This window comes from Diadema antillarum, unplaced genomic scaffold, assembly GCF_040938485.1.
Source record: "Diadema antillarum isolate AM-2024a unplaced genomic scaffold, OU_Dant_1.0 seq00000442_RagTag, whole genome shotgun sequence".
In the NCBI taxonomy this organism is placed as follows: Eukaryota; Metazoa; Echinodermata; class Echinoidea; order Diadematoida; family Diadematidae; genus Diadema; species Diadema antillarum.
In genome coordinates this window covers 4878-27012 of record NW_027271417.1, presented here as the reverse complement: position 1 = coordinate 27012, position 22135 = coordinate 4878, and the positions used below count along the sequence as shown (strand labels likewise).

At 38.9% G+C, this 22135-nt stretch overlaps 1 protein-coding gene across 1 annotated transcript; it reads left to right on the top strand.

Annotated features, from left to right (window-relative positions):
* Positions 1–4855: 4855 nt before the first annotated feature.
* LOC139732666 (diphosphoinositol polyphosphate phosphohydrolase 1-like) lies at positions 4856–15980 on the top strand. The gene is made up of 4 exons (XM_071643516.1): positions 4856–5178; positions 6972–7082; positions 11867–11996; positions 12507–15980. The coding sequence occupies exons 1-4, from the start codon at positions 4957–4959 to the stop codon at positions 12608–12610; spliced, it is 567 nt and encodes a 188-aa protein (XP_071499617.1). The 5' UTR covers positions 4856–4956; the 3' UTR covers positions 12611–15980.
* Positions 15981–22135: the final 6155 nt, after the last annotated feature.

The following is a 22135-nucleotide window of genomic DNA, read 5'->3' as shown; positions in this document are numbered from 1 at the left end:
TGCGATTCTTCAAAAAATAATAAAATTAGCCTATATTCGTCTCCTTGTTATTGATAAAAAATATTCTTGAGAGCTCTGAACAGTGATTGTATAGTGTAAAAACAACAAAAAGACAGTGGTGTAAATTCAAGTGATTATAGCACAGTTTATATTCACTGAAAGTATATATCTCAACAGTTTATCGTGTCCCCCTCAAAAAAGAAAGAAAGAAAGAACGAACGAATGAAAGAAAGAAAGTCGTGATTAATCGCAAGTGACTATTCATGTGATTGTGATCGATATATCTGTTTTGTTGACACCTGTCTTCATCAGTATTTAAATCATATACTTTCGCTGCTTTTAAACGATATCATACAGTCATTCTTTCAATCCAAAGATCATGTTGAACCTTGGAGTGGGGGTTGACTTCAAGCTCCTAAGAGTAGGAATGCATGCTATATACTATACATGCACCCATCATTGTCTTTGAAATCAGATAATCAAAGAATGAAAAGGAAGGAGTGAATTTTGGACGCCTGTTTATGGTGAAGCCACGGAATAAAATGGAGGGCAATCCTAGTGAACAGTTTCAGAAGAGGCAAATAAAAAAAATGTGTAAAATAGAAATAAAAACAAACAGATGAGAAATAGCAGCAATCAAAACAAAACAAAACAAAACAAAACAAAACAAAACAAAACAAAAGAAATTAAGAAACAACAAGTGGGCCAAACGTTTTTTTTTCTCATCACTGAAACATTATTTCTGATATTGTTTCTGCCATTGAAATTGAGTGGCCATAACACCATTTAAAGGTGAATAATATGACATGAAATGCAATGCGTGGGAGAAGTTTTTATATGTTTTTACTAGAACAGGAATGTATATTATATAGGCCTAAACCACATGAATACCTATTTGAAGGGAAGGGCTTCCATACAGTTTCTACAGGTTGAATTTGATTAGAGAGTAACCCTCATCAGCTTTCGCTTATTGCTTATGTAGCAGATAGTTGGCATATCAGCAGCTCTCAATTCCCAATGATTAATGTTTATGCAGTATTATATTTCAATATTCCACGACTGGTACATGTATCTTGTTTATCTTCTCCCCTCATGAGAGATCGGTGCGGAAGGCTAGATACACCTTTGCATAGATTTACATACTTCATTGCGTAAAAATGTGAACATCCCTGGATAAACGCTGACCTTTTTGTCCAGGACAACTTCTGAAAAAAGGCCATCAGCAAACCAAATGCGCGAACTCGTGTCGATTAACGGTTTTACTTTCCCGCCTAGCGAGAACCATTACGTAATTACAGTGTGTGACGTCAGAATGAGATTAACAGGGGGCGGGGCATCTTATCGGGTCATTACCGTACTGTGAATACGAAACGAACTTGTGTCATCGAACTTGCCGAAAACCGAAAACTCGGAAGTTCGACAACAACCAACTGCATGGATTTCTTGGAACGAATACCCCCCCCCCTCCCACCAAACTACCTAGATTTCCGCGAAATTATGCTTTTAAAACCAGCTACCTGATAATGAATAATTCATGATGCATTCAGACAAAATATGAAACTCTCATTTGGTTACTCTCCTTTCGTAACCCATTTTCATGGGAATGCTATTCTGGCGTTAGATCAAATTCAGACAATAATTTATTGTTGCTCTGAAAAATTGTATTATGCTAGTAGTCGAGCTGGTGGGACGACACCGAGGAGGGGACTCGAATGAAATCAGAAGTAATCACTGGCTAATTACCTTGGAAAATCTTTCAACAATATATTTTTTTTCTGCAATTCATTTAATGCCCATATTTTGTGAGTTTATCTTCCCCGTGATGGAAAGCAATTAACAATAAAAGCTGTGAGCGATGATTGTAAAGTGTACTATGTGATCGAAAATGAAAAGAGAATAATGTCAATTCATTATACAGTACATATTAGTAGGCCCTACACATGCAGTATATAAACACTGAAAATCATAAGACTATATCTCCCAACGTCAAAAGTCGTGTGATTTTTCTGGGTTGGTACCCCATGTGATACTAACCGATATCACTATTTTTATTAATATATTTTCACTTTTTCACTCTACCTTCACTGTTTTGCTTCATTCAAGATCAAATTGAAGATTTGGCTAACAACGGAGTTCTATACTTTGTGCTTCTCAAGGCGCAGTCCCATTCACTTTGTGCTTCTCAAGGCGCAGTCCCATTCAATTACAAAACAATGGCTGAATTGAAAAAAAAAATGAAAATTTAAAACCCAAAACGCCCAAAATGCATGCTTTCTGAAGGAGGTGAGGCTAATGGAACAGATAGGTCAATCGCAGTGAACAGAACAGGAGAGGCAAAAAAAATAGATGAAAAAGAATAAGAAGGAAGACGAAAAAAGAAAACAATGATGAGACGATCAATTAATAAAAAAAATAAACAAAACAAAAAACTAACAAACAACCAGATCAGTAACGGGAATCAAAAGTAATTAAACAAAAGAAAAAAAAAACTAATCAAGCTTAATTGAATTGAATTGAACTGATTCACTGATGGTTTATTGATATCAACATCGTCGCAGCCAAAGGCCGAATTGTAAGGTTTTACAGCAAATGATTAAAAAAAAAAATACATCAAAGTAGCTCCAAAAAAAAAGAATACAAAAAGTTGAACTACACATAAATATTCAGAATAACTAGAATCAAATGTACAACTTATTCCTTGAAACATGAAATATTGCACTTAAAAGGGGAATCGCGAGCTTGATATTGCACATGATATGTATTTCACACTGAAAAAAATATCCAGTTTTGTTGTCTCGCCTCCCATTTCTCTCTCTCTCTCTCTCTATGTCTATTTATCTCCCTCTCTCCCTCTCCCTCTCTTTACTATATGTTTCACTATATCTATCTGCCTCTTTTTCTCCATCTCCTTTTCCTCTCCCCCTCTCTCTCAATACACCATTCACTAATAAATATCGACATCTATATCAAATCAAAATCAATCAATATCACCCCATATGGTAATTCTTCTAATGCTTGTATACGTATAACAATGAAAGATATTTGTCATAGATATCTCATAATTTTGGATGCTTTAGAAAGATGCACAACCCACGATCAAACTCAGTGACAAGAACCCGAAGGTGTGAAAAAACAACAAATACAAAAACAAAAACAAAACACACAACAACAGAATACCACTTTTTCTAAACGAAATCATCACCCATGTATATCTTATATCTATCAGTTACAATAAAATACAATATACATAAAGCATCATAGATATTCACCTCTATTCTCCTTCGATATCCTATAGTACATTGTATTATCAAATTGAGATTCAACTAAAAATCATAAAACATACAACATTCTTTTAGACATACACAAAAATATACAAAACTGATTAACATAAATAAAACTGATAATGATATAAACAGCCTACACTATGATCATACTCACACAACAGATTTGCCGTGATCAAAGAGAAAGAGCCAAAAACAAACAAACAAACAAACAAACAAAACAAAACGAGGGGAGAAAGAACATCCCTGTTTGTTTTGTTGTCGTTATTGATTTTTTTTTTTCTCGAGACATTCCGGATTGATGTAATTTTTGCTGATTGTGTGACTGGAGGTGCATGACGATAAAGTACCCATTGTTCGCTGGCTCTCAGAGAAGTTACCATGGTGAGTGCTCGTCCCTTGCAGCTAGCTGTAGGGGCAAGCATGGTATTACCGGACGCATGGTATTACCGGACACGCACATTTTTGCGTACTAATGACATTCTGTACGCGCGAGACTTCGTAGATTAGCCTCACAGAACTTTGTGTGGAACGAAATCGCACAAAATGCCACATAAAAATGTAAAAACACGAAAAAATCCACATTTTACCTCAAATTTATAGTTGAGTGACCCGCACCTCGTCATAGTTAATATTCATGCATGTTTGAATCACATTTCGCGACTGAAATTCTATGAAATCCCACTCACATACAGGAAAAATGCTGAAGATTCTATTAGAACCAAAAGTTCACTGATCAATATCGGAAATTTGTAGCTATCCTCCTCAAACGCGAACGATGCGGAATAGTTGTGCGCTGGGGCACGCAACTCATCACCCGCGCGTGCAGCTCCCATAGACAAAGCACGTATACTCTAACCAGTAATTGTCGATTTCTCACAAGGCTTTATTGCGTGAACTGTTCGATAAATGGTCAAGACAGACATTTTACTGTAAAATACTAGATTTGAGCCTCATTTGCCGATTTTTTTTTTCATCCGCTCGGTGAGAATGTGTACGGTGATTTGTGGGATGAATTGTGATTCTGGTGCAAGGATTAGGTGCGAAAGACCTCGATTATTCGATTACGAAAATCGCGTCCGGTAATACAATGCGATTTTGCACCGCGCAAAAAACCACTATTTTTAGAGGGGTATGTTTGAAGCATATTTTCTAAAAACTGGAACGAAGAATTGACATAAGTTGGCTGAATTCGTAATTTCCATGAGTCTGTGAATAAGTGGTGTTATTTTTAGCCGAAATTTCATTCTATGAGTACGGAATTCGAAGCCACAAAGAAAAGCGTCCGGTAATAGGATGTGCCACCCTACATGGTTTGTTTATACACGTGTTTTGTACTTTTTATTTTGCTCTACTATCCCTCGGACGACCTCTCTCGACTTGACCTCGTTGCCACCATCCAGGGAAAAGCCATGCGCACGATACCAAAATTTACACACGTCCCCCCATTCAGGAGAAATTCAGAGGGTCGGCGCCCACCCGAATGGACCAATCAGCAATCATCGTAAATAATTTGCATAAGGCTGAGCGCCTGCTGCATACTCCACACAGTCTCCATTCGTTCCAATTACATACACATTTTACTCGCTGCGCGCGGAATCATCAGTAAAGACGTACACACAGCATCAAGGCGCAAATGATGTTTCGTTGACTCCCGACGTCTGTAATCCTCTCTATGGTCGAAATCTGCGAGGAATTTTTGGGGAAATATTCATCATCTCAAGCTGAAATGTCGTGTGAGACCCTACCACCTAATCCCCACCATTTTTTAAATGGGTGTGGGCCAAATAATTCGGCAATAGACGAGTACAAACTCAACCAAATTCGGACTTATTATCCTGATGGTAAGCGGAAACGTGCTGCGTGTTTATGCTTCAGAAACGAGGCAAGGAATGAGGTAAGCATTTCATAACTATTTGACAAATTTATTGTTACTTTTTTGGTACTGTGCAATAAAGTTAAATGGAAGTTAGAAGTCTACCAAATCGTTGTACTACCTAAAAAGTCCGTAGATGTCTACTAAACATAGCTGAACTTATGAGTTTTTTATGCATATTCGCAGGGGCAGCTGGCAGGGGCCACAGCTTGCAGGCCGTAACGTTACTCCGTTAGGGCCTACGCTACGGTAAATCTTCCGAGTGTTTACGTTCTAAATATGTGACTGGAGTTGAGTAATTTAGCCGAGTGGTTATAACTAAGCGAAGCGTGGACATCATGTTCAATTGCCATCTTGTTTTAAGGTGCCACTGCTAGGGCATTGTGCTCATAAAATGAAACAATTCGTCGATTTTCTTGCGGTTCTCATTGACAGCAGGATCTTGACTTGCACGTACACACGTGAATGCGTTGGCACGTGATACACGTGCCGGTTACTACAGTACGGCCTGCCTGGCTAACCCGGCTGTCGGCCGTCGGCGATTGTGTTCCCTGTCTGTGGCCCAGTCTGTTGTGTACTCTTGTCCGTGTTCTCTATATGGTTGAATGCGTGATATAGTGGGGCACCACACCTAGTGACCCATCATGAATGGTAGGCAATCCAGCCAGTGCCAGTGGCCACTGGAATGTTGGACCCGATACCAACCGCCTAGGCTAGCGCTAGCCATGGCTGACCTGGCTATTTTTTTTTTTTTTTTTTTTTTTTGAAAGTCATAGACACCGACCAAAATGAAATAACGAAAATTCAATGGGAGGGTATGGCATGCACTGTACAAATGTACAAGGTTAGCCCGACCAGACGTTGTTAATACGCTGTGCGAATTGTCACTACTTGCAGCGTCTGGGCTGTGTATACAGTTTAGTTAGTACAACAAGGTCAGATTGACTGTGTAAATGTGAATACCAGGTAGATACACCTCTAGTCGGTACAGTCAGTATTGGTGAAGATGAGAATTGGGCTTTAACTTTTTGCGAGATACCAAAAAAACACATATTATAACATAGTACAGAATATATCATTCTATTTTCTAAGAGGAATTCAAAGTTTATTTGATGAAAATCGGGTTTGGCATGACTGAAATATCCAACAACAGGGTAAAGCAAAGCGATCATAAAAAAGTGTGAGTCCCACACTTTATTAGAATCGCTCTGTTTTGGATATCTCAGCCATTTCAAAACCAATTTTCATCAAATAACGTTGAATTCCTCATGGAATTACATTTTGTACATGCTCTTTCATATTTCATAAATGGTTTCTCATTATCTCACCAAAAAATGTTAGAAACCTGAAATTAGGTCTCAACCCCTACTAATACAATCCCTTTAATGTGGAATGAAGGAACATTGTGCATCTAGTTCAAATAATGCAATGGCTTTTTTTTAAATCTAAGAATCCTAGAAGAATTGTACACATCTTGTTATAGAATATCTCTATTTTCAAAATATGATTTGTGTGTGTTTTCAATGGTGTTAATTTAAAGTGACATTTCACTGTACATGTACAGGTTTTGTATGCATATAGGCATTGAATTATACACATTGTATGTATGTAAATGAAGGTCTTCTGTGTAACAGGGAAGGAAACTAGGTGATGCAGTAATCTAGCCATTAATGAATACCAGTTTACAATTTGTATATTCTGATGTGATATGATCTGGCTTGGTATGGAGAACATCTTCTCTAGTTCATATCTACTGTAAGTGCTACATTGTAACTCAACTGCTAATTGATTTTTCTACATTTTCGTTATCTAAGGTTCTCCTTGTGTCCAGTCGGACCAGCCCGGGCCGTTGGGTGATCCCTGGTGGTGGTTTGGAGCCCAACGAAACTCCGGCAGTGGCAGCTGTCAGGGAACTGGAAGAAGAGGTGAGATAGGAAAAGAAGAAGTCCACCCCTTCCTACAATGTACAGTTGTACACCTTGACCTATCCCAGGCAATTCTTCTGTTTCACAATCCATGCACAACCAATGTCCACACTGTGAGAGGCCTTATTTTTCCACTTCTGGATTGACAACAGAGATTAATGTGTACAAACATTGTTGACCCTGAGATAGATTGTCAACTGTAAAAGTGGACATTTTTGCAGTGTGGAAATTTTCACGCATTTTGTATGACGAGGAACTACTGTAGTGCAATTAAAACATGCAAATACATTTGCTGGCTATATGTACCACTACTACAAGTACACTTTGTACTACACTGTATGTTTACATTTGTATGTCTTGATTCAACAGACTTTAGAAATGTGAGATTCATCTTACCCAAATGAGTGAAAAACTTACTCCTGCAAAAATACACATGTGTATCCCACTTTTAAAGTACTAATTACAGTTGTACATAAGTGTGAGGTTTACTGCTTCTACTGAGATATCAACAGTTGCTGTTTCCAAGATGGCAGACACAGTAAGTGAGGCTTGCAAAACAAAGGTCAACTAATTGAAGAAATATTCAACTGAACTCCAAGAGCTGCTTTTCTGGATTTGTCTAGCCTAGCTTTATCTTGCAGCAAGCATGTGCACTTGGTGTTGACCCATCTCCCAGACAGCAACATGCTCAATGGGCTGTTGCATTTGAACCGAATGAGGCTGCATCGATTGCAAAATGTGAGAATTGACTAAAATGACTTTTCCCACTTGCCAAAATGAGCACTACATGTATGACAAGTACCTCAAACTTTTGATGGGCGAATGTCCATTCATATTAGTTTACTTGCCAGAGAGCAAGTTAATTTGCCCTTCAGGAAAAAGTCATGTATTCAGGAATTCGTACAAATATGTAACACCCTTCTACCAAATGTTTGGGTGGGAGGGAGCCGAGTGATGGGGTTTCGGTTATGTAAATTTGTTGCACGTGTACCCCATGAGGGTGTCGTGTTTTATGTTTACTGACAGCTGCTATCTCTGGCATGTACTGTTCTTTGAGACCAAGGGGTCCGGGTTTGTGTTACATCGTCTGAAACTCGTGAGGTACAACTACATGTAATTAATCTGTGCATGCACTCAGGGAGTGACTGCATAAACTTTGTAGAACTATCCTGCGGTACTAGGGCATACGGTTTTAAAATCCTTATCTCAAATGAACGATAGTAATATTGTTATGGAACAAAATCAGTCTTGTGACACCAACTAGTGGTTTGATGGGGAAAATGGCAGATTGTCTGGAAGAGTTGTTAGTAGATTTGATCTTCAGTTGTGTTGACTAACTGCTGTTGTATTACATGTGCACCCCTATTGTAGATCCACAAGAGCGACACACTCAATTTTGTGTGTGTGTGTGTGTGTGTGTGTGATGCAAGATGGCATTTGGAATGTCAGACAGACTATGATATCTTGTATGTTTACGTTGTACATTGTACACATTGTATGTGGTTGAGGGAGGAGAGGTTAGAGATAAAAAAAGATGGAGGGAGCTCTCAGAAGCAGACATGCACAATGCAGACCCGAACGATGCGTGTAGGCATGCATGCCCGATTCAAGATGTTTAAGTCTTGTTTCTGATTGTGTATTACTGCCTCTGCCCATTGGCCATGACTAATCACAGAATTGAAGTCTTCGTTGATCTGATTCGTTCAAAGTAACAATACCAGCCTTACAGAGGGAGAGATGGTAATAAGAAGCATGATTTGTGACAATGACAGGCACACCATGCCACAGCACTTGGGAATATCAGTGATGAACGAACTGAGCAGGGAGGTGGATCCACCTCCCTGAACGAGGAAGCGTAGTACAATTTGTATAGACCTTTTGTACTCGGTGCACCATGCATGATTTGTTTACACATTGAGAAGCATGATTTTCCTCTATAGCATTTATAGAGTTTATTAACAGTAGCCATGTTTCACCATTCACAAATTTGTAGCGTGGGGACCCACGTGAAGTGCAAATGTACTACAAATGTACAGTATAGGACCTACTGTACTTCACAATAGGTGGGGAATGTTTCTGTATTTGCACAGAGAGGTGAAGTTCTACATTTGATTGAAACGGTGTCAGACAACCACAACTTCAGTACAAGTACCTCCTCACCTTCTTCACTACTTGTGAAGTTGTGCTTGGATTATCCAGCTCCTGTACTTACAGTATGTACTCTTTGGGAGTATTGTATCTTATTCCAATGGTCATTTATTTGCAATTATTGATGGAATTGGTGCCTATTTACTACTACCACTACACAGAATGATTTTAAAGAACGGGAAAAAATGATAAAAAAAAGGAAATATGATTTGATATTCATGTAATGGATTTTATTTTTATTTAACTTCTGAAGAATGTTTGTATATTTGAAGGTAGTGTAGTAGAACATTTTTTATTTTTTTTTTATTTTGAAAAGAAAGAGAAACATTATCTGTAGATGTGAGTAAACAGATGTTGATTTTTGGAGGACTGCACCTGAATCTTTACACACCCACTATAATACCCAGTACGTGTACTGGCTTTCTAGCAGCTACAAAGGGATACGGAAAGTGTAGGAGGATGACAGGTCAAAATGACAATTGCTTTAATAATCAAGATGTTGAAGGGGAAATCCTAGCCATGGTGTTTTCATGCTGGAAATTTCTACCCATAATGTGAAATATGTTGATTGGCAATAGGCCTAAATGGAGACAGCCGCAGGGGGAACCCCCGTCAATTGCGTTGGTCAATTTGAAAGCTAAACACACCCAGGCAAGGGGAAGTGGAAATCTACTACGAGTACTCCTCTGGGTGTATTATTGACTGGAGGTATTGAAATATAAACATAGGGAAGGCACCCCTCGTAAAATGCCCTGCCACCCAGGGCCAAGTCATAAGAGTTGCGCATGCGCAAGGTTGGGTACACTCACGCTTTGTTGCCCACATGGTGATCACATGTACACCAAATGTTTTGACTAGTCTAATTTCAATGCTAGTGCGCAGTTGTGTGAGGGCGCTGTGTCTTTGGAGCGTAGTGACAAGTACTTACGTGTTTCGAGTGTGAGATAGCCTTGCCTGGATTGAAGTCTACACAGATTGGCAGCCTATTTGGCAGATACTGAATGAATATGCAATAGGGTGCAGTGTGCAGAGAGAATGCATAATGCATGATGCACTCCTGATTGGCTACCGAGGTGCAGTGTATGTATTGTATCATGTACACTGTGTGCTACAAGAGTATTATGTTGGCGCCAAAAGCCAAGGCAGTTTGCGCCCTTTCCTCCTTTTTTTTTTTCTTTTGTCCCTTTTTTGATGGGCACAGTTTAGTGTATTGTTTGTATTTGTGGATGTCCGTAGTTCACATCTTTTACAACTGGTGTTGAAGTTCTAAATCCCTCTACTGGGCTTTGTAATCTAAAGACAACGATAATTGGAAAAGGGGGAAGGGAGATGGGTGTGTAGTAGGTACTAAATGACCAGGGTTTAATCCTCATGGGGGGGGGGGGGGGGGGGGGGGGGGGCGGTTAAATAATAATCCTCAGTAGGTGCACTTGGCCCTCCTTGAAAATGAACAAGGTGCACAGGTATGTCATTATGTGGGTAGAGTGCAGCTGTTTACCCCTTACCTTTTGTTGCAATATTAAATCCCCTATTCCTGGGAATGAAGATTTTTGCTTACAACTAAGAGCTCTATTGTGTTTGTGTGTGTGTGTGTGGGGGGGGGGGGGGGGGGGGCTGAAGTCTGAATGGAAATGCCAATGTAAAGCCTGTTGAATAAACATACATGGACTTTGTAGTTGAATCCTGATGGGTAATGAAAGGGCTCTAAGTCTGAATGATGTGCACACATACTATACAGAAGCTAAGACACAAAATTAACAAACAAACAAACAAACAAACAAACACTGTATGTAACGTGGATGGGCAAAAATGCAGCAGTTCTGTCAGCAGACTAGCAATAACAGAAACTATTATGTTCAAAAATAAATGTCCCTGCAAAAACCTGAATTGAACATACACAGCACTGCTGAAATACAAGAGTTCCTGATATGTTGCTACGTCATTAAATGAAGTAAACAGACAGCAAGGTCAGTTCCTTACTGTTTGCCTGATTTGGAATGAAGCAATAAATTGTCCTGTCTAGACTGTGTGTGTGTTCATGTTGTAATGTATAGATCTTATCTCTTTTGCTTGAAGGACCCCCCCCCCCCCAAATCCAATTTTGGTCCTGTGTCCATGACTTAGTGCTTATTATAGAGTATGGAAGCTCTTCCAATCACATATTCAGAAATTGTTTGATTGAAATACACTGTGCAGCCAATAGATGATTATTTGTTTTTCATTTTTCAACCCTTCAAAAATCTTTCTTGCCCTTTATGATGTCATCAGCCGTGATGTCAGCTGAAATTGCTACCAAATGAGTTCAGTGGGTGCAGAAAACAATTATAAGTAAAAATGTAAAATAATTGAACATTTTTGATACATTTTTCCCATAAAAACAAACAAACACACCTGAATTTGTGATTTGTACAAATGTAGACTTATTCATATCAGCAAAAATCATATGTATTGTAATGGATGCCAGTGGACCTTTAAAGGAGAAAGGGTAGTTTTTTTTCCGTTGTTTATTGTGTGGTGTCTTCACACTGTTGGGCTTTAAATAGCCCACAGTCATGCAGAGATGTCTTTGTACATAAATTACAGTACATGGCATTTTCCTGTGAATTCCTCTGGTTTGTATTTCCTTGACCTCTCAGGCCGGTGTCAGCAGCAGACTTATCGACTTCCTGGGCAACTTTGAAGACGCCACCAACAAACACAGAACGTCCGTCTACGCCTCGGTGGTGATTGAAGAGTTTGATTCGTGGGAGGACCGAGAGAGGATAGGTGAGACATGGGGCAATGAAGAGGTTTAATTGGATTTACAAATTGTTGAGTGTTAGAGCTCTGTCCTACTTACAATGTAAAGGCTTGGGAATCATCGAAAAGGTCAGCAACTGAATTAAAGTGCAAGCCAGCTCATACACTGTAGATGAGTTTTGAAAAAAGAAAATGGAAAATTTTCAGAATTGCCTTACAAAGAACTTTTAAAATTACTCGATACATAGTAATGTTTTTGGCATTGCTGTGATCGCAGAAGACATCTTTAAAAAAAAAAGAGAAAAAAAAAGGTCAGTATGTTTGCAGGATGTGGCGGTCTACATACTGGCTACATTCCTGTCTCTACCATTGTTCTATAATCAGAATTTTGTTCCTAAACTGGTTGTATTCTGCCATTCTCCTCTTAGGAAGCTGCACAAGTGTGTGTTGGTGAGGGTGATGTGAAGTTGAATTTGAGAATGCTCTTGAAGAAAATCTTGATCCAGAGTTTCAATTTTTTTGTTTCTCATTCGATAGGGAGGAGCAGGAGATGGTTTTCAGTGGAGGAGGCCTCTAGGAGACTAATAGAGTACAAGCCCTACCAGGATCAGTACCTCCAGGTCGCCATGATGTCAAGATGATCATTATGCGGACAAAGGTGTGGTGTTGCCAGGGGACAACCAGGGGCCTCTCTTTGCCACAAGGTTTCCTAAGGACTGGTAGGGGAAAGTCTCCCAAAGATAAAGACACTGGACATTGACTCTCAATGCGGTGATAATTTTTTTTTTTTGAGGAGTACTATTAAACATTACGTAACATGCCTCAGCAAAGCAAGTCCGTCCTGGTCTCTGTGGCTAGAGCTGGGGACGGAGAGAACTGATGAACCCCAAGAGGTCGACACTGAGGATGTGTTTGTCTTTCGCTCAACTCAAGAGAAGTATATCGCGGTATGGGGTGAAGAAAACATTATCTGTAACAGACTTTTTCCGTTGCGATGTGAGTATCACTACCAGCGTACAATATAGACATTTTCTTTGCTCGTTTGCTGTTGTTTGTTCTGCGGGACAAGCTTGACAGCCTTTGACGTCTCTGCTGAATTATCTCCCCGAGGTAGACATACAGTATGTGGAAGACCCTTTCTAAGTCGTATACAGACATTCTGTCTTTTGGGCATTCGACCCATCAAGCACACTGCCTAAGATGCAATAGCCTTGAATAAGGATGGTATTAAAGCTAGTCACAGTTGGTTGATTGAAGTTTTGATGGTACGGTCAGGATTATATTAGTGAAAACTACTAATTAGTCAACAACTTTTATAGTTATCTTCTTCCAAGTCCGTAGCTACATGTATGTACTTGTACAACTAATCTGGCATCCCCTTCCCAACCCTTTCAAAAATAAACAACCTGACCTATTTTTTTTCCTCTTATTTTTTTTCCCTAGATAGAGCAAGACTTGACCAGTTAATGTGTGAATAAGTATAAATTCATAACTGTACATTTGACAAGCTTTTCAAGATCTGGTGCCTAATCAAATATAATGCTTATTTTCTTATTTTTTATCAAGTGTTGGCAGCTCTTGATACACTGGTCAAGCTCACTTGTTTGGCTTAAAGAGGACTATTTGGAATTTAGCCACTGAGGAGTTTATAATAGTTTGATCATTTGTCTCCAATAGGGAAGAGTGAACTGACCTGCTCTGAAAAGAGATTATGCCTGCAGATCATTATAGGACATTTGCCAGCAGTAATGACTGTGCAGAAATATTTTAAGCTGTACTCTTTTTTTTTTTCTTTTTTCTCAAGTTGACCTGTGCACAGAATTCAATCTGAATCAATATGTGTGTCCCCATTCTCGTTAATCATGTTTGCATGGCATTGAGGTCAAAATGATAATATCCCTGATGGGTTCCTAGATTGTCAAGGAGAGGTAAAAGAACATCTGTAAGAAAGCAAAACTGACATGGTTCACTTTTCTATTTGAACTATTGGAGAGTCCTCGCCATGTGTTCAAATGTAGATGACTGCTGACTTGTATCCAGTAGATGTCTAGGAGCTTATATGGGATGCACTGTGCCAGTCAGTTGTCATTTTTAAAGTTAAAATCAACAGTGTTTTATGAAGAGTGCTGCTTCATTTTAAGTCTTGACATTGTAACATGGTACAATGTTGCAATAGTTCGTTATTATTTTATTATTAATCATATAGGCTTCATAGGCAGAATTGCAGCGCCGATTGTATCTTAACTTTTGAAATACCTAGTAATCATAGGCCATGAAATGAATAACACAGTTCATCCATTCTCGAACTGCGGTACATGTAAGCCAGTGAGTTTAAATCAGTTTTAGTATTGAGCCACAAGGCCTAAAATTCATGCATACTTAAGATAATCTAAAGTGAATACTTGTACATGTAACACTGCCTTAAACATGTTCTGTATTTGATATATTGATATGCCCTCTCCCATTAACTTAGAAGTGAATTTCACTACCATGATATCAAAGAGTCATTGAGATTTCAGTACTGTACTTTTATGGAAAGGGCTGGTCTGTGATTCAGGAAGATGCTACTGTATGTTTACTTCGCAAAGTAGCCTTATTTGGTTTACATCCATCCATACAGTTATAAGGATTGTCAACAAAGCTTGTATTAATGGCGGCCATCTCGGAATCCTGACATAATTAATGAAAGCTGATTGTGGAGATTGCATATTTTTTCTTCTTAATACATTATACATGAAATAATGGATTCAGTATCAAGTTATCACGCAGTTAGGGTGTAAGCAACCACTTTATTGGTATTCTCCTCTTTGATATACAATAGAACTTGGGACTTATTCTGCACAAATCTTGGTTTTCAAATGATGCTGACCATGTCTACTTTTCTGTTTTGATGTAGAAGGAGTGGCTGAAAATGAGAAGATAATTGATATCAATTTTCCACAGTTGCACTGACTCCAGTACATGTATATGGTGTCACATATTTACAGTTTGAGCACAAGACGTATTCAAATTCACAACAAATGCCTCTGTCAGGTATTTTGATGTACAGAATATTAAAGTGAGGAGTCATTTGCGAGCATATAAAGATCTCTATGATATATATGGGACTGAAACCCCCCCCCCCCCACAACTCTCTAAATTTGATTACGAGGCAAATAATGGTTAGAAGCATACGCTAATCTTGTGATAAAAATACTTGTGGAACTGTGTACAACAGCAAATTGTGTTATTATCTATTGACACTTACACATATTATGATACATGTACTGTATTTACCCTTTAGGCTTATCATGCCAACTCCGATGGGAGTATTATCAGTGTATCTAAATTCAATCTCATGGTTCTGTAATCTGTGACGCTCATTTGAAAACAATGTGCAGTGATGTAAAAGGCATAGATTATGTGCATGATGATGAAATACAAAGCAAAAATATAAATCGATTTGCTCCAAGGGCCAACATACTGGTACACACATCATTAGCATCATCTTTGTCTGTAGAAAACCAGGTCCTAGCCTGGCCAGATAGTTATCAGTGGAATAACTTGCATATGACAAGAAAGGCCGAATTCACACTCGCAAACTAATGATGGTCTGAGTGGGGTTATTTTGGGAGACGACTCATAAGGTGAAAAGCTGCCTTTTGACATACACAGATGTATGAGGAACATTCCTAACTATCATTCTCAGCTCAGCTCGGTCTATATCATTGCCATTTATCAGCTAGACGAGTTTGAGCAGTTCAACTTTTTGAAGGTAAAATGACACAAATTGAGTCGAGGCCTGGGGAATGGTCCACTGAATATGTATCTACTTTCAACTGAATTTCGGGAAAGACATTATGGATAGTGCAAGCAGAAAATGTTAATCTATGCATTTTTTCCCCCTGCACTGTATACAATAACTCAAGTGTATGTAAAATGTATATATTTACAAAATTATTTTATTGCAATTATGATGTGTGCGTGTGGATGTATCGAAAGTGGGAAAGAAATAAAAAAACGTTTTACGTCTATACCATGATTTGTGCCGCTGCCTTTACAGTGACTCCGAGGTACAACGTTGACTGGTTTGCTGCTCAACTGTACTGTGTGTCAGCTGGATGCTGAATTTTCGGAAACTGTGTGTGTGTGTGTGTGTGTGTGTGTGTGTGTGTGTGTGTTTGTGGGAGGAATATGTACACGAAGGCCGCCTTCTATTTTTTTTTTGCAATACACTACATAAATTATAGTACATGTATATGAGATTACATCCTTGCAGTCAATGATAAAATGTTGCAATCTATTAAACGTGTAATTTATTTGTCCTGCAATGACGTCACAAACTGTTGTAGTTCTCTCATCCAGCGCGGGGCGATGGCGGCACTTCATAACTTCTGAACGGATTGGCCGGTTTACGTCACGCTTTCACTGATGTGTTCTACTATTTTAGTACATTGTATTACACATCGCTGCGTTCACTCAATTTACACATGAGTCAACTTGTCCTTTAACCCTTTTACGAGGAAAGCAGTGGATCTGCATATAACCCATCAAATCTTTGGAGATTTTTATATTGCAGAATTTAGCACAATCTTCCTCACAAATGGAATGTCTAATATTGACATCTAGGGATTTTACGAATACAGCTGAACGGTCGGGCAGGGGGAAGGGAAAAGAGAGGAGCAGAGATCGAGATTTCGTAAAACATAATTTAATAGCAAAGCTTTGATAAAGCGCATTTTCAGCAGTGAAAAAAAAAAAATAATGCACTATGCAAACAAAATACAACAATACAAAATATACCAGCAAAATTCCGGAATTTTCAATACAAATTACAATGTCACCCTGCAATGATTATTTTACATAAATCATAACAGCTCAGAATTTTCAATAGAAATATATATGACACAATTACATGAATATATTCAAATCTACTATAACATTATATGCTATTCTATAAAAATGTGATTTGAGTTTCTGTTTGAAATTGTCAATTGTTAATAAAATAGGGCCTATAACGGATCTGCCCTGATTTTTACAGTAGGCCCTATGTTGTCGTTTTGTTTGTGTTTTTTTCCTACAGCGTTTTAAATTTTGTCCTTTTATTATCTAAATGATCTGGAACAAAAACAGTTTTTAATAGTCATCAGTACCTCCACGTATTCTGAAAGTTTCCAATAATTGTGAGGTTGGTGTATTAATATTTTTTTTCCTTTGAATTTTTGTCGATGAAAACACACGGGTGAAGATATCAGAGCAAGATTCGAAATGACAATGAAAAAACAAAAGAAGAACAGTAAAACAATCAACAGATGACAGAAAATACAACAAAGTGCAGGTATAAAGTGTTGGATTGTCTAATGTGTGCTCAATCGAGGACCCCATTTTGTGGCCAATCGCTACATTAAGTTACTAGTACACGATTGTAGATGTATACACCAGCGGGGCGTGTCGATACCCGCAAATTAGTACATCGAGTACGATACTAGTATGTGACGACAGTAATGTGAGATGCCGGAGTCGTGGTCGCGTGTATGAAAATAGCAGCTGTGTATGGACGCTACCTAGGCCAGGCAGTAAGATCACGATATGACCTTCTGTCTGTGTATGACATATTGTATGTGCATGATAACCTCGGGGCTCGATTAATTCTACTGACGGGCCTACGTCACGTACGTGCATGACGATTTGTTTTGTCGCGACCAGCCTATATGTCAGTCGCTCGCAGCTCATCACGGAACCTCTCAATCATCTCTATAGACAGGTCACAGGGCATTCGGTCAATCCGCCAATTGCACGCAGTTCGTATGTGGCGTATTATACTGAGTATGTATTGGGGGATTATATATTTAGATAGAGACAAATTCATATCATATCCTTATATCCGAATCCTTGTTTCAAGGACTGCAGTTCCATTCCAAACAAAAGGATAAAACATCTGTAAGGAATGTGGGTTGTTAAGATCATAATCAATGTAGTATAGGGTCTACATAATACACTGTAGTTATCATATAGACAGCGATCCGGCAATAAACAGATACAGGGTCTCTTACATGGCTTTTCTCTCGGGGGGATTTTCAGTGGCCGCTATAGACAAGTGGCCGCTATAGAGAGGTGGCCGCTAAGGCAAGTTTGACTGTATACATGATTGTGTAGTAGCGAGCTTTAGAGATCTGCGACTCGAACGCTATCATGGCTATAGACGATGCTGGTATAGGAAAAAAAAATATCGTCATTTTATGACATGTTAAAGAGCATACAATTCTAGAGGAATTCAAAGTTTTATGATGAAAATCGGATTTCAAATGGCTGAGATATCCAAAAACAAAGTAAAACAGAGCGACCGCAATAAAAAGGTGCATCCCACCTTTTATTAGGATCGTTTTAATTTGGATATATCTCAGCCATTTCAAAACCGATTTTCGTAAAATAAACCTTGAATTCCTCGTAGAATTATCCGCTCTTTCATATCTTATCGGGTTTGTTTAAACCCCAAAGAGTTAAAATTAAGGATTAAAGCGCACAGAAAAAGCGAAACCAAAACACCGATAACTATACAAGCGTGTAAAATTACTGAGCAAATCCAAATCGAAAGCATTACCTCTTCTCTAAAGGTTGACATTGCTGTCAGCGGCAGTAAGAGGGTTATTTTTTTGTTTTGGTGTGTGTGTGTGTGTGTGTGTGTGTGTGTATGTTTATGTGTGTATGTTTATGTGTGAGTTGCATGAGTGAGATGTTCCACATAATTATAGACACGGAGGAGAGGTTCTAGAACAAGATGGGAAGTATCATACAACAGCGTGTACAATCGAAATGTGAACGGTTGTTTTTTATTTGCGAATCCTCATAATATAGAGAGAACGACACGATCCACAGACTGGAAAACTGCATGTTTTTATCTTGAGGTGCATTAGTGTCTCGATTGAAAACTACTCGGGCTTTCAAGAAGGAAAAAAAAAGAAAGAAAAGGAGACAAAATAGGTCATATTTGTCATCATTCATATACACCCGCATAAACAATAATCCACAAAGGCTTTTGCGAAGATTTTCATATTGAGGAAAAAGACCGCTTTCCAGGAACTGCATTTGTATTTACAAAGTAACCATTTCACCAATTCCTCTCATCATGGTTTACCGCAACCCATGACGTCGGTGAGTGTATTCTGTTTTGAATTCTACTTCTTTATTACTCCCAATGAAAGAGGCAGCTATAGATAATGGCGAGAGGGAGGGGGGGGGGGGGCGTGATAGAATTTGTTTTTTTTTTTTTTCGTTTCTGTTGTTTGTGGACTCGGAGGGGAACAATAATGTGCGTGCCAGTAAACACGACATTTCATTTTCTGACTCCTGCACATCAGTTCATAGTCATGATTATAATACTGGGGGACCTGCTCATGTTGGCATATGGAGTGAAAAAAACGAAGAAGATAATAGCTCGTCCTCAATAGGATTTGTTGCTGCGGGGATCAACGTAGAATCAACCCGGAATTTCTTGGAAGTAAAACTAGGCCATGCAGCCTACTGAATAGTAAGAAATGTTGTTTTGTTTTTGTATTGTTTTTTGGCATTTCAGATCAACCTCGGATTAGAAAACAAACTTATCCTGCTATTTGAGGTTATTACCAAGCGGCGCTCTATAATCTTTGGAGGTGCTCCCTAATAATACTTAATTTTCCATAAATTCATGTAAAATAAAAATGAAGTAATCTGAATCGTTCTGAAATGATTTGAATCCTTTTTGTTTTGATTTTGTAGAAGCAAAGGTGGCATGATGGTATTCCATCAGAATAACAAATTCAATATTCTGAGAAAGTTTTAGAATAAAGTTGACCGTGCCATGTAAGAACCAAAAGATTGTTGGAAATGTAATTCTATAATTAATCATACAGCGTATATAAGACTGGAAAAGTGAACAAGACTTTAGCAGTACAAAACAACTGATTTAAATAAACTAGAAAAAGAAAACGAGAGACCAAATCAAAACAAAAACTACAAGTTCAATATGTCCATATAATTATTGAAAAAAAAAAAAAAACCAAGGACAACAACCAAGAAATCCATAAAGTATTCTAAATTAAGCAACGATAATAATGTCCGAATGAAAATAATGACGGCTATAATTTTTTCGGCAGTTGTGCACGCGCAGGTAAGAATGTGCTCCACCTTGCTTGTCTGATGACTTAGTATACATGTGATATCACAGCACACAAACAAGCATTATCAACCATTCATACTGACAGGAATACAATATTTAGGGCGACCAAACAATACTGATGTCTCTTATCTCAGTTAAATACATGTCGTGTGTAAAGCTGTGCTCGATACATACACAGTACTAAAGTTTACTTCGCGTTCACCTCACGTGTCATAGCAACGATATTTTACCTTCCCGCATGCACAGAAGCGTGTTCTGCTGAAAGGCACGGTTCTGCTGAAAGTCAAGTCACCGTGCCTTTCAGCAGAGCACGGTTTAGTTGGGCGACGGCCATTACGAATACGATGGATAAAAACATCTTGTCCACGGGTGAAGGTTACCTACTTGACGGGATTCGAACTCGGGGATTCAACCTCCGATTGAGTACCAAGCGTCTTATCCACTCTGCCACCGTGCCTAATGGGTGTCACGTTAGAATATTTTATAGAATTTGATGAGAAAGTTTATCAATTTTACAATCATAAGTTTTAGTTGTTGTTCTTTTACGCAATAGCGCCATTATTGCAACCATATACAAATTAGTAGAAATGATAATGTTGTGACTTCGTAATCACCCATTGATTAATACGTTCAGTTTTACGGAATTTCCTTAATTGACATGTATCATGGTATTTGATAAAAAAGTAAGTTTTATCCCTGCATCAAAATAATCATGAGAATGACCCTATGAAATACGAATAAAAAAGTAAGGGAAAATTAGCGGTAGTCCTCAAATCACAACCCCCAACCAAAAGGTACTTTTTATACTTTTGTCCATGGGCGAATAGGAGAGGTGTGTAATGATGATAATTATCACATCTGCTGTAATTGCACTTTCCGGCAATATCATGCAAATTCCATTCACTAAACTTGTAAACCCCTAAAGGTCAACGGTTACTTGACATTGCCTACTGTTGTTAGTTACTTAGTATTTTTTTTTGGGGGGGGGGGGTGGGGATGGGGGCATAATATTGTATCTATGCATACATGACTGTAATCATGTAAAGAACCTTGGGATATATCGGATACGACGTCCTCTCTGTCACTATATGTTTCATTCCCTGTTTTTCCTTATTTCGTTCTTGCCATTTTTTTCCTATTCCATATCTCTTCTCTTCTCTCCTTTCTCTCCTATAATTTTATGCTGACCAAGTAACTCACATTCCTATGGATATCATGCTGATAGAGATGCATGCAAGTCCACACCTATACATCTGGAGGGTGTTAACATCTACGAAAAAGAAAAGACATAGACAATAATGTACCGATATTCCATCTGCAGTTCATCTGGCAGACATCCAAACCATGGATCCAATGCCCGCCCCGCCCCATGCCCATGCTCCATCAAGATGATGAGATGTCAGTCGCCTTCGTGCCGAACATGATTATCATCCAGGGCAGGGTTCAAGTATTTCGGCCACCAGACCAGTATGACGGAGGAGGGGGAGGGAGGGGGGGGGGGGGGAAGATATCGGTTTGAACGTGATGAAGGGTATAATACCAGGAGCGGATCAAGGACTTCTTTTTTTTTTGGGGGGGGGGGGGGGGGGCCTTTTCAAAATTAAGGGGGGGGGGGCGCTCCCATTTTCTTTTTATATATTTTGCTTAAAATAAAGGGGGGGGGGGGGGCGAAGCGCCCGGTGCACCGGCGTCTTGAGACAGCACGGTGAGTGACAGCGAAGCTAGGGTGTAGCAGGTGTACAGAAGCCAGGGGAAAATAGGACGAGGCTTCGGTGTCAGAGACTGCTGCTCCAGGAACACGCAACAGGGTGGAATATTTGAAAAGAACGAACGAAAAAACAAAGGAGGAACACATCAAATCAAAAGATAGATTGTGCATTGGGAGGCCGGAGAGAAGACAAAACTTACGGGTTACGCACCACACAACAAACACATATTAACGCACATTACACGAGCACACAATATTAATACTCACACCGGTTTTCATCCATTTTATTTCTTGACACTCTTAGAAGCAATAAAAGAGACTTTT

What these genes read in the sequence shown, in the direction of transcription:
- LOC139732666 (XM_071643516.1), top strand. Translation starts at nt 4,957, where the DNA reads ATGGTCGAAATCTGCGAGGAATTTTTGGGGAAATATTCATCATCTCAA. An exon ending in GAAACGAGGCAAGGAATGAG is followed by an intron (nt 5,179 to 6,971) that starts GTAAGCATTTCA and finishes TCGTTATCTAAG; the next exon opens with GTTCTCCTTGTGTCCAGTCG. An exon ending in GGAGGACCGAGAGAGGATAG is followed by an intron (nt 11,997 to 12,506) that starts GTGAGACATGGG and finishes CTCATTCGATAG; the next exon opens with GGAGGAGCAGGAGATGGTTT.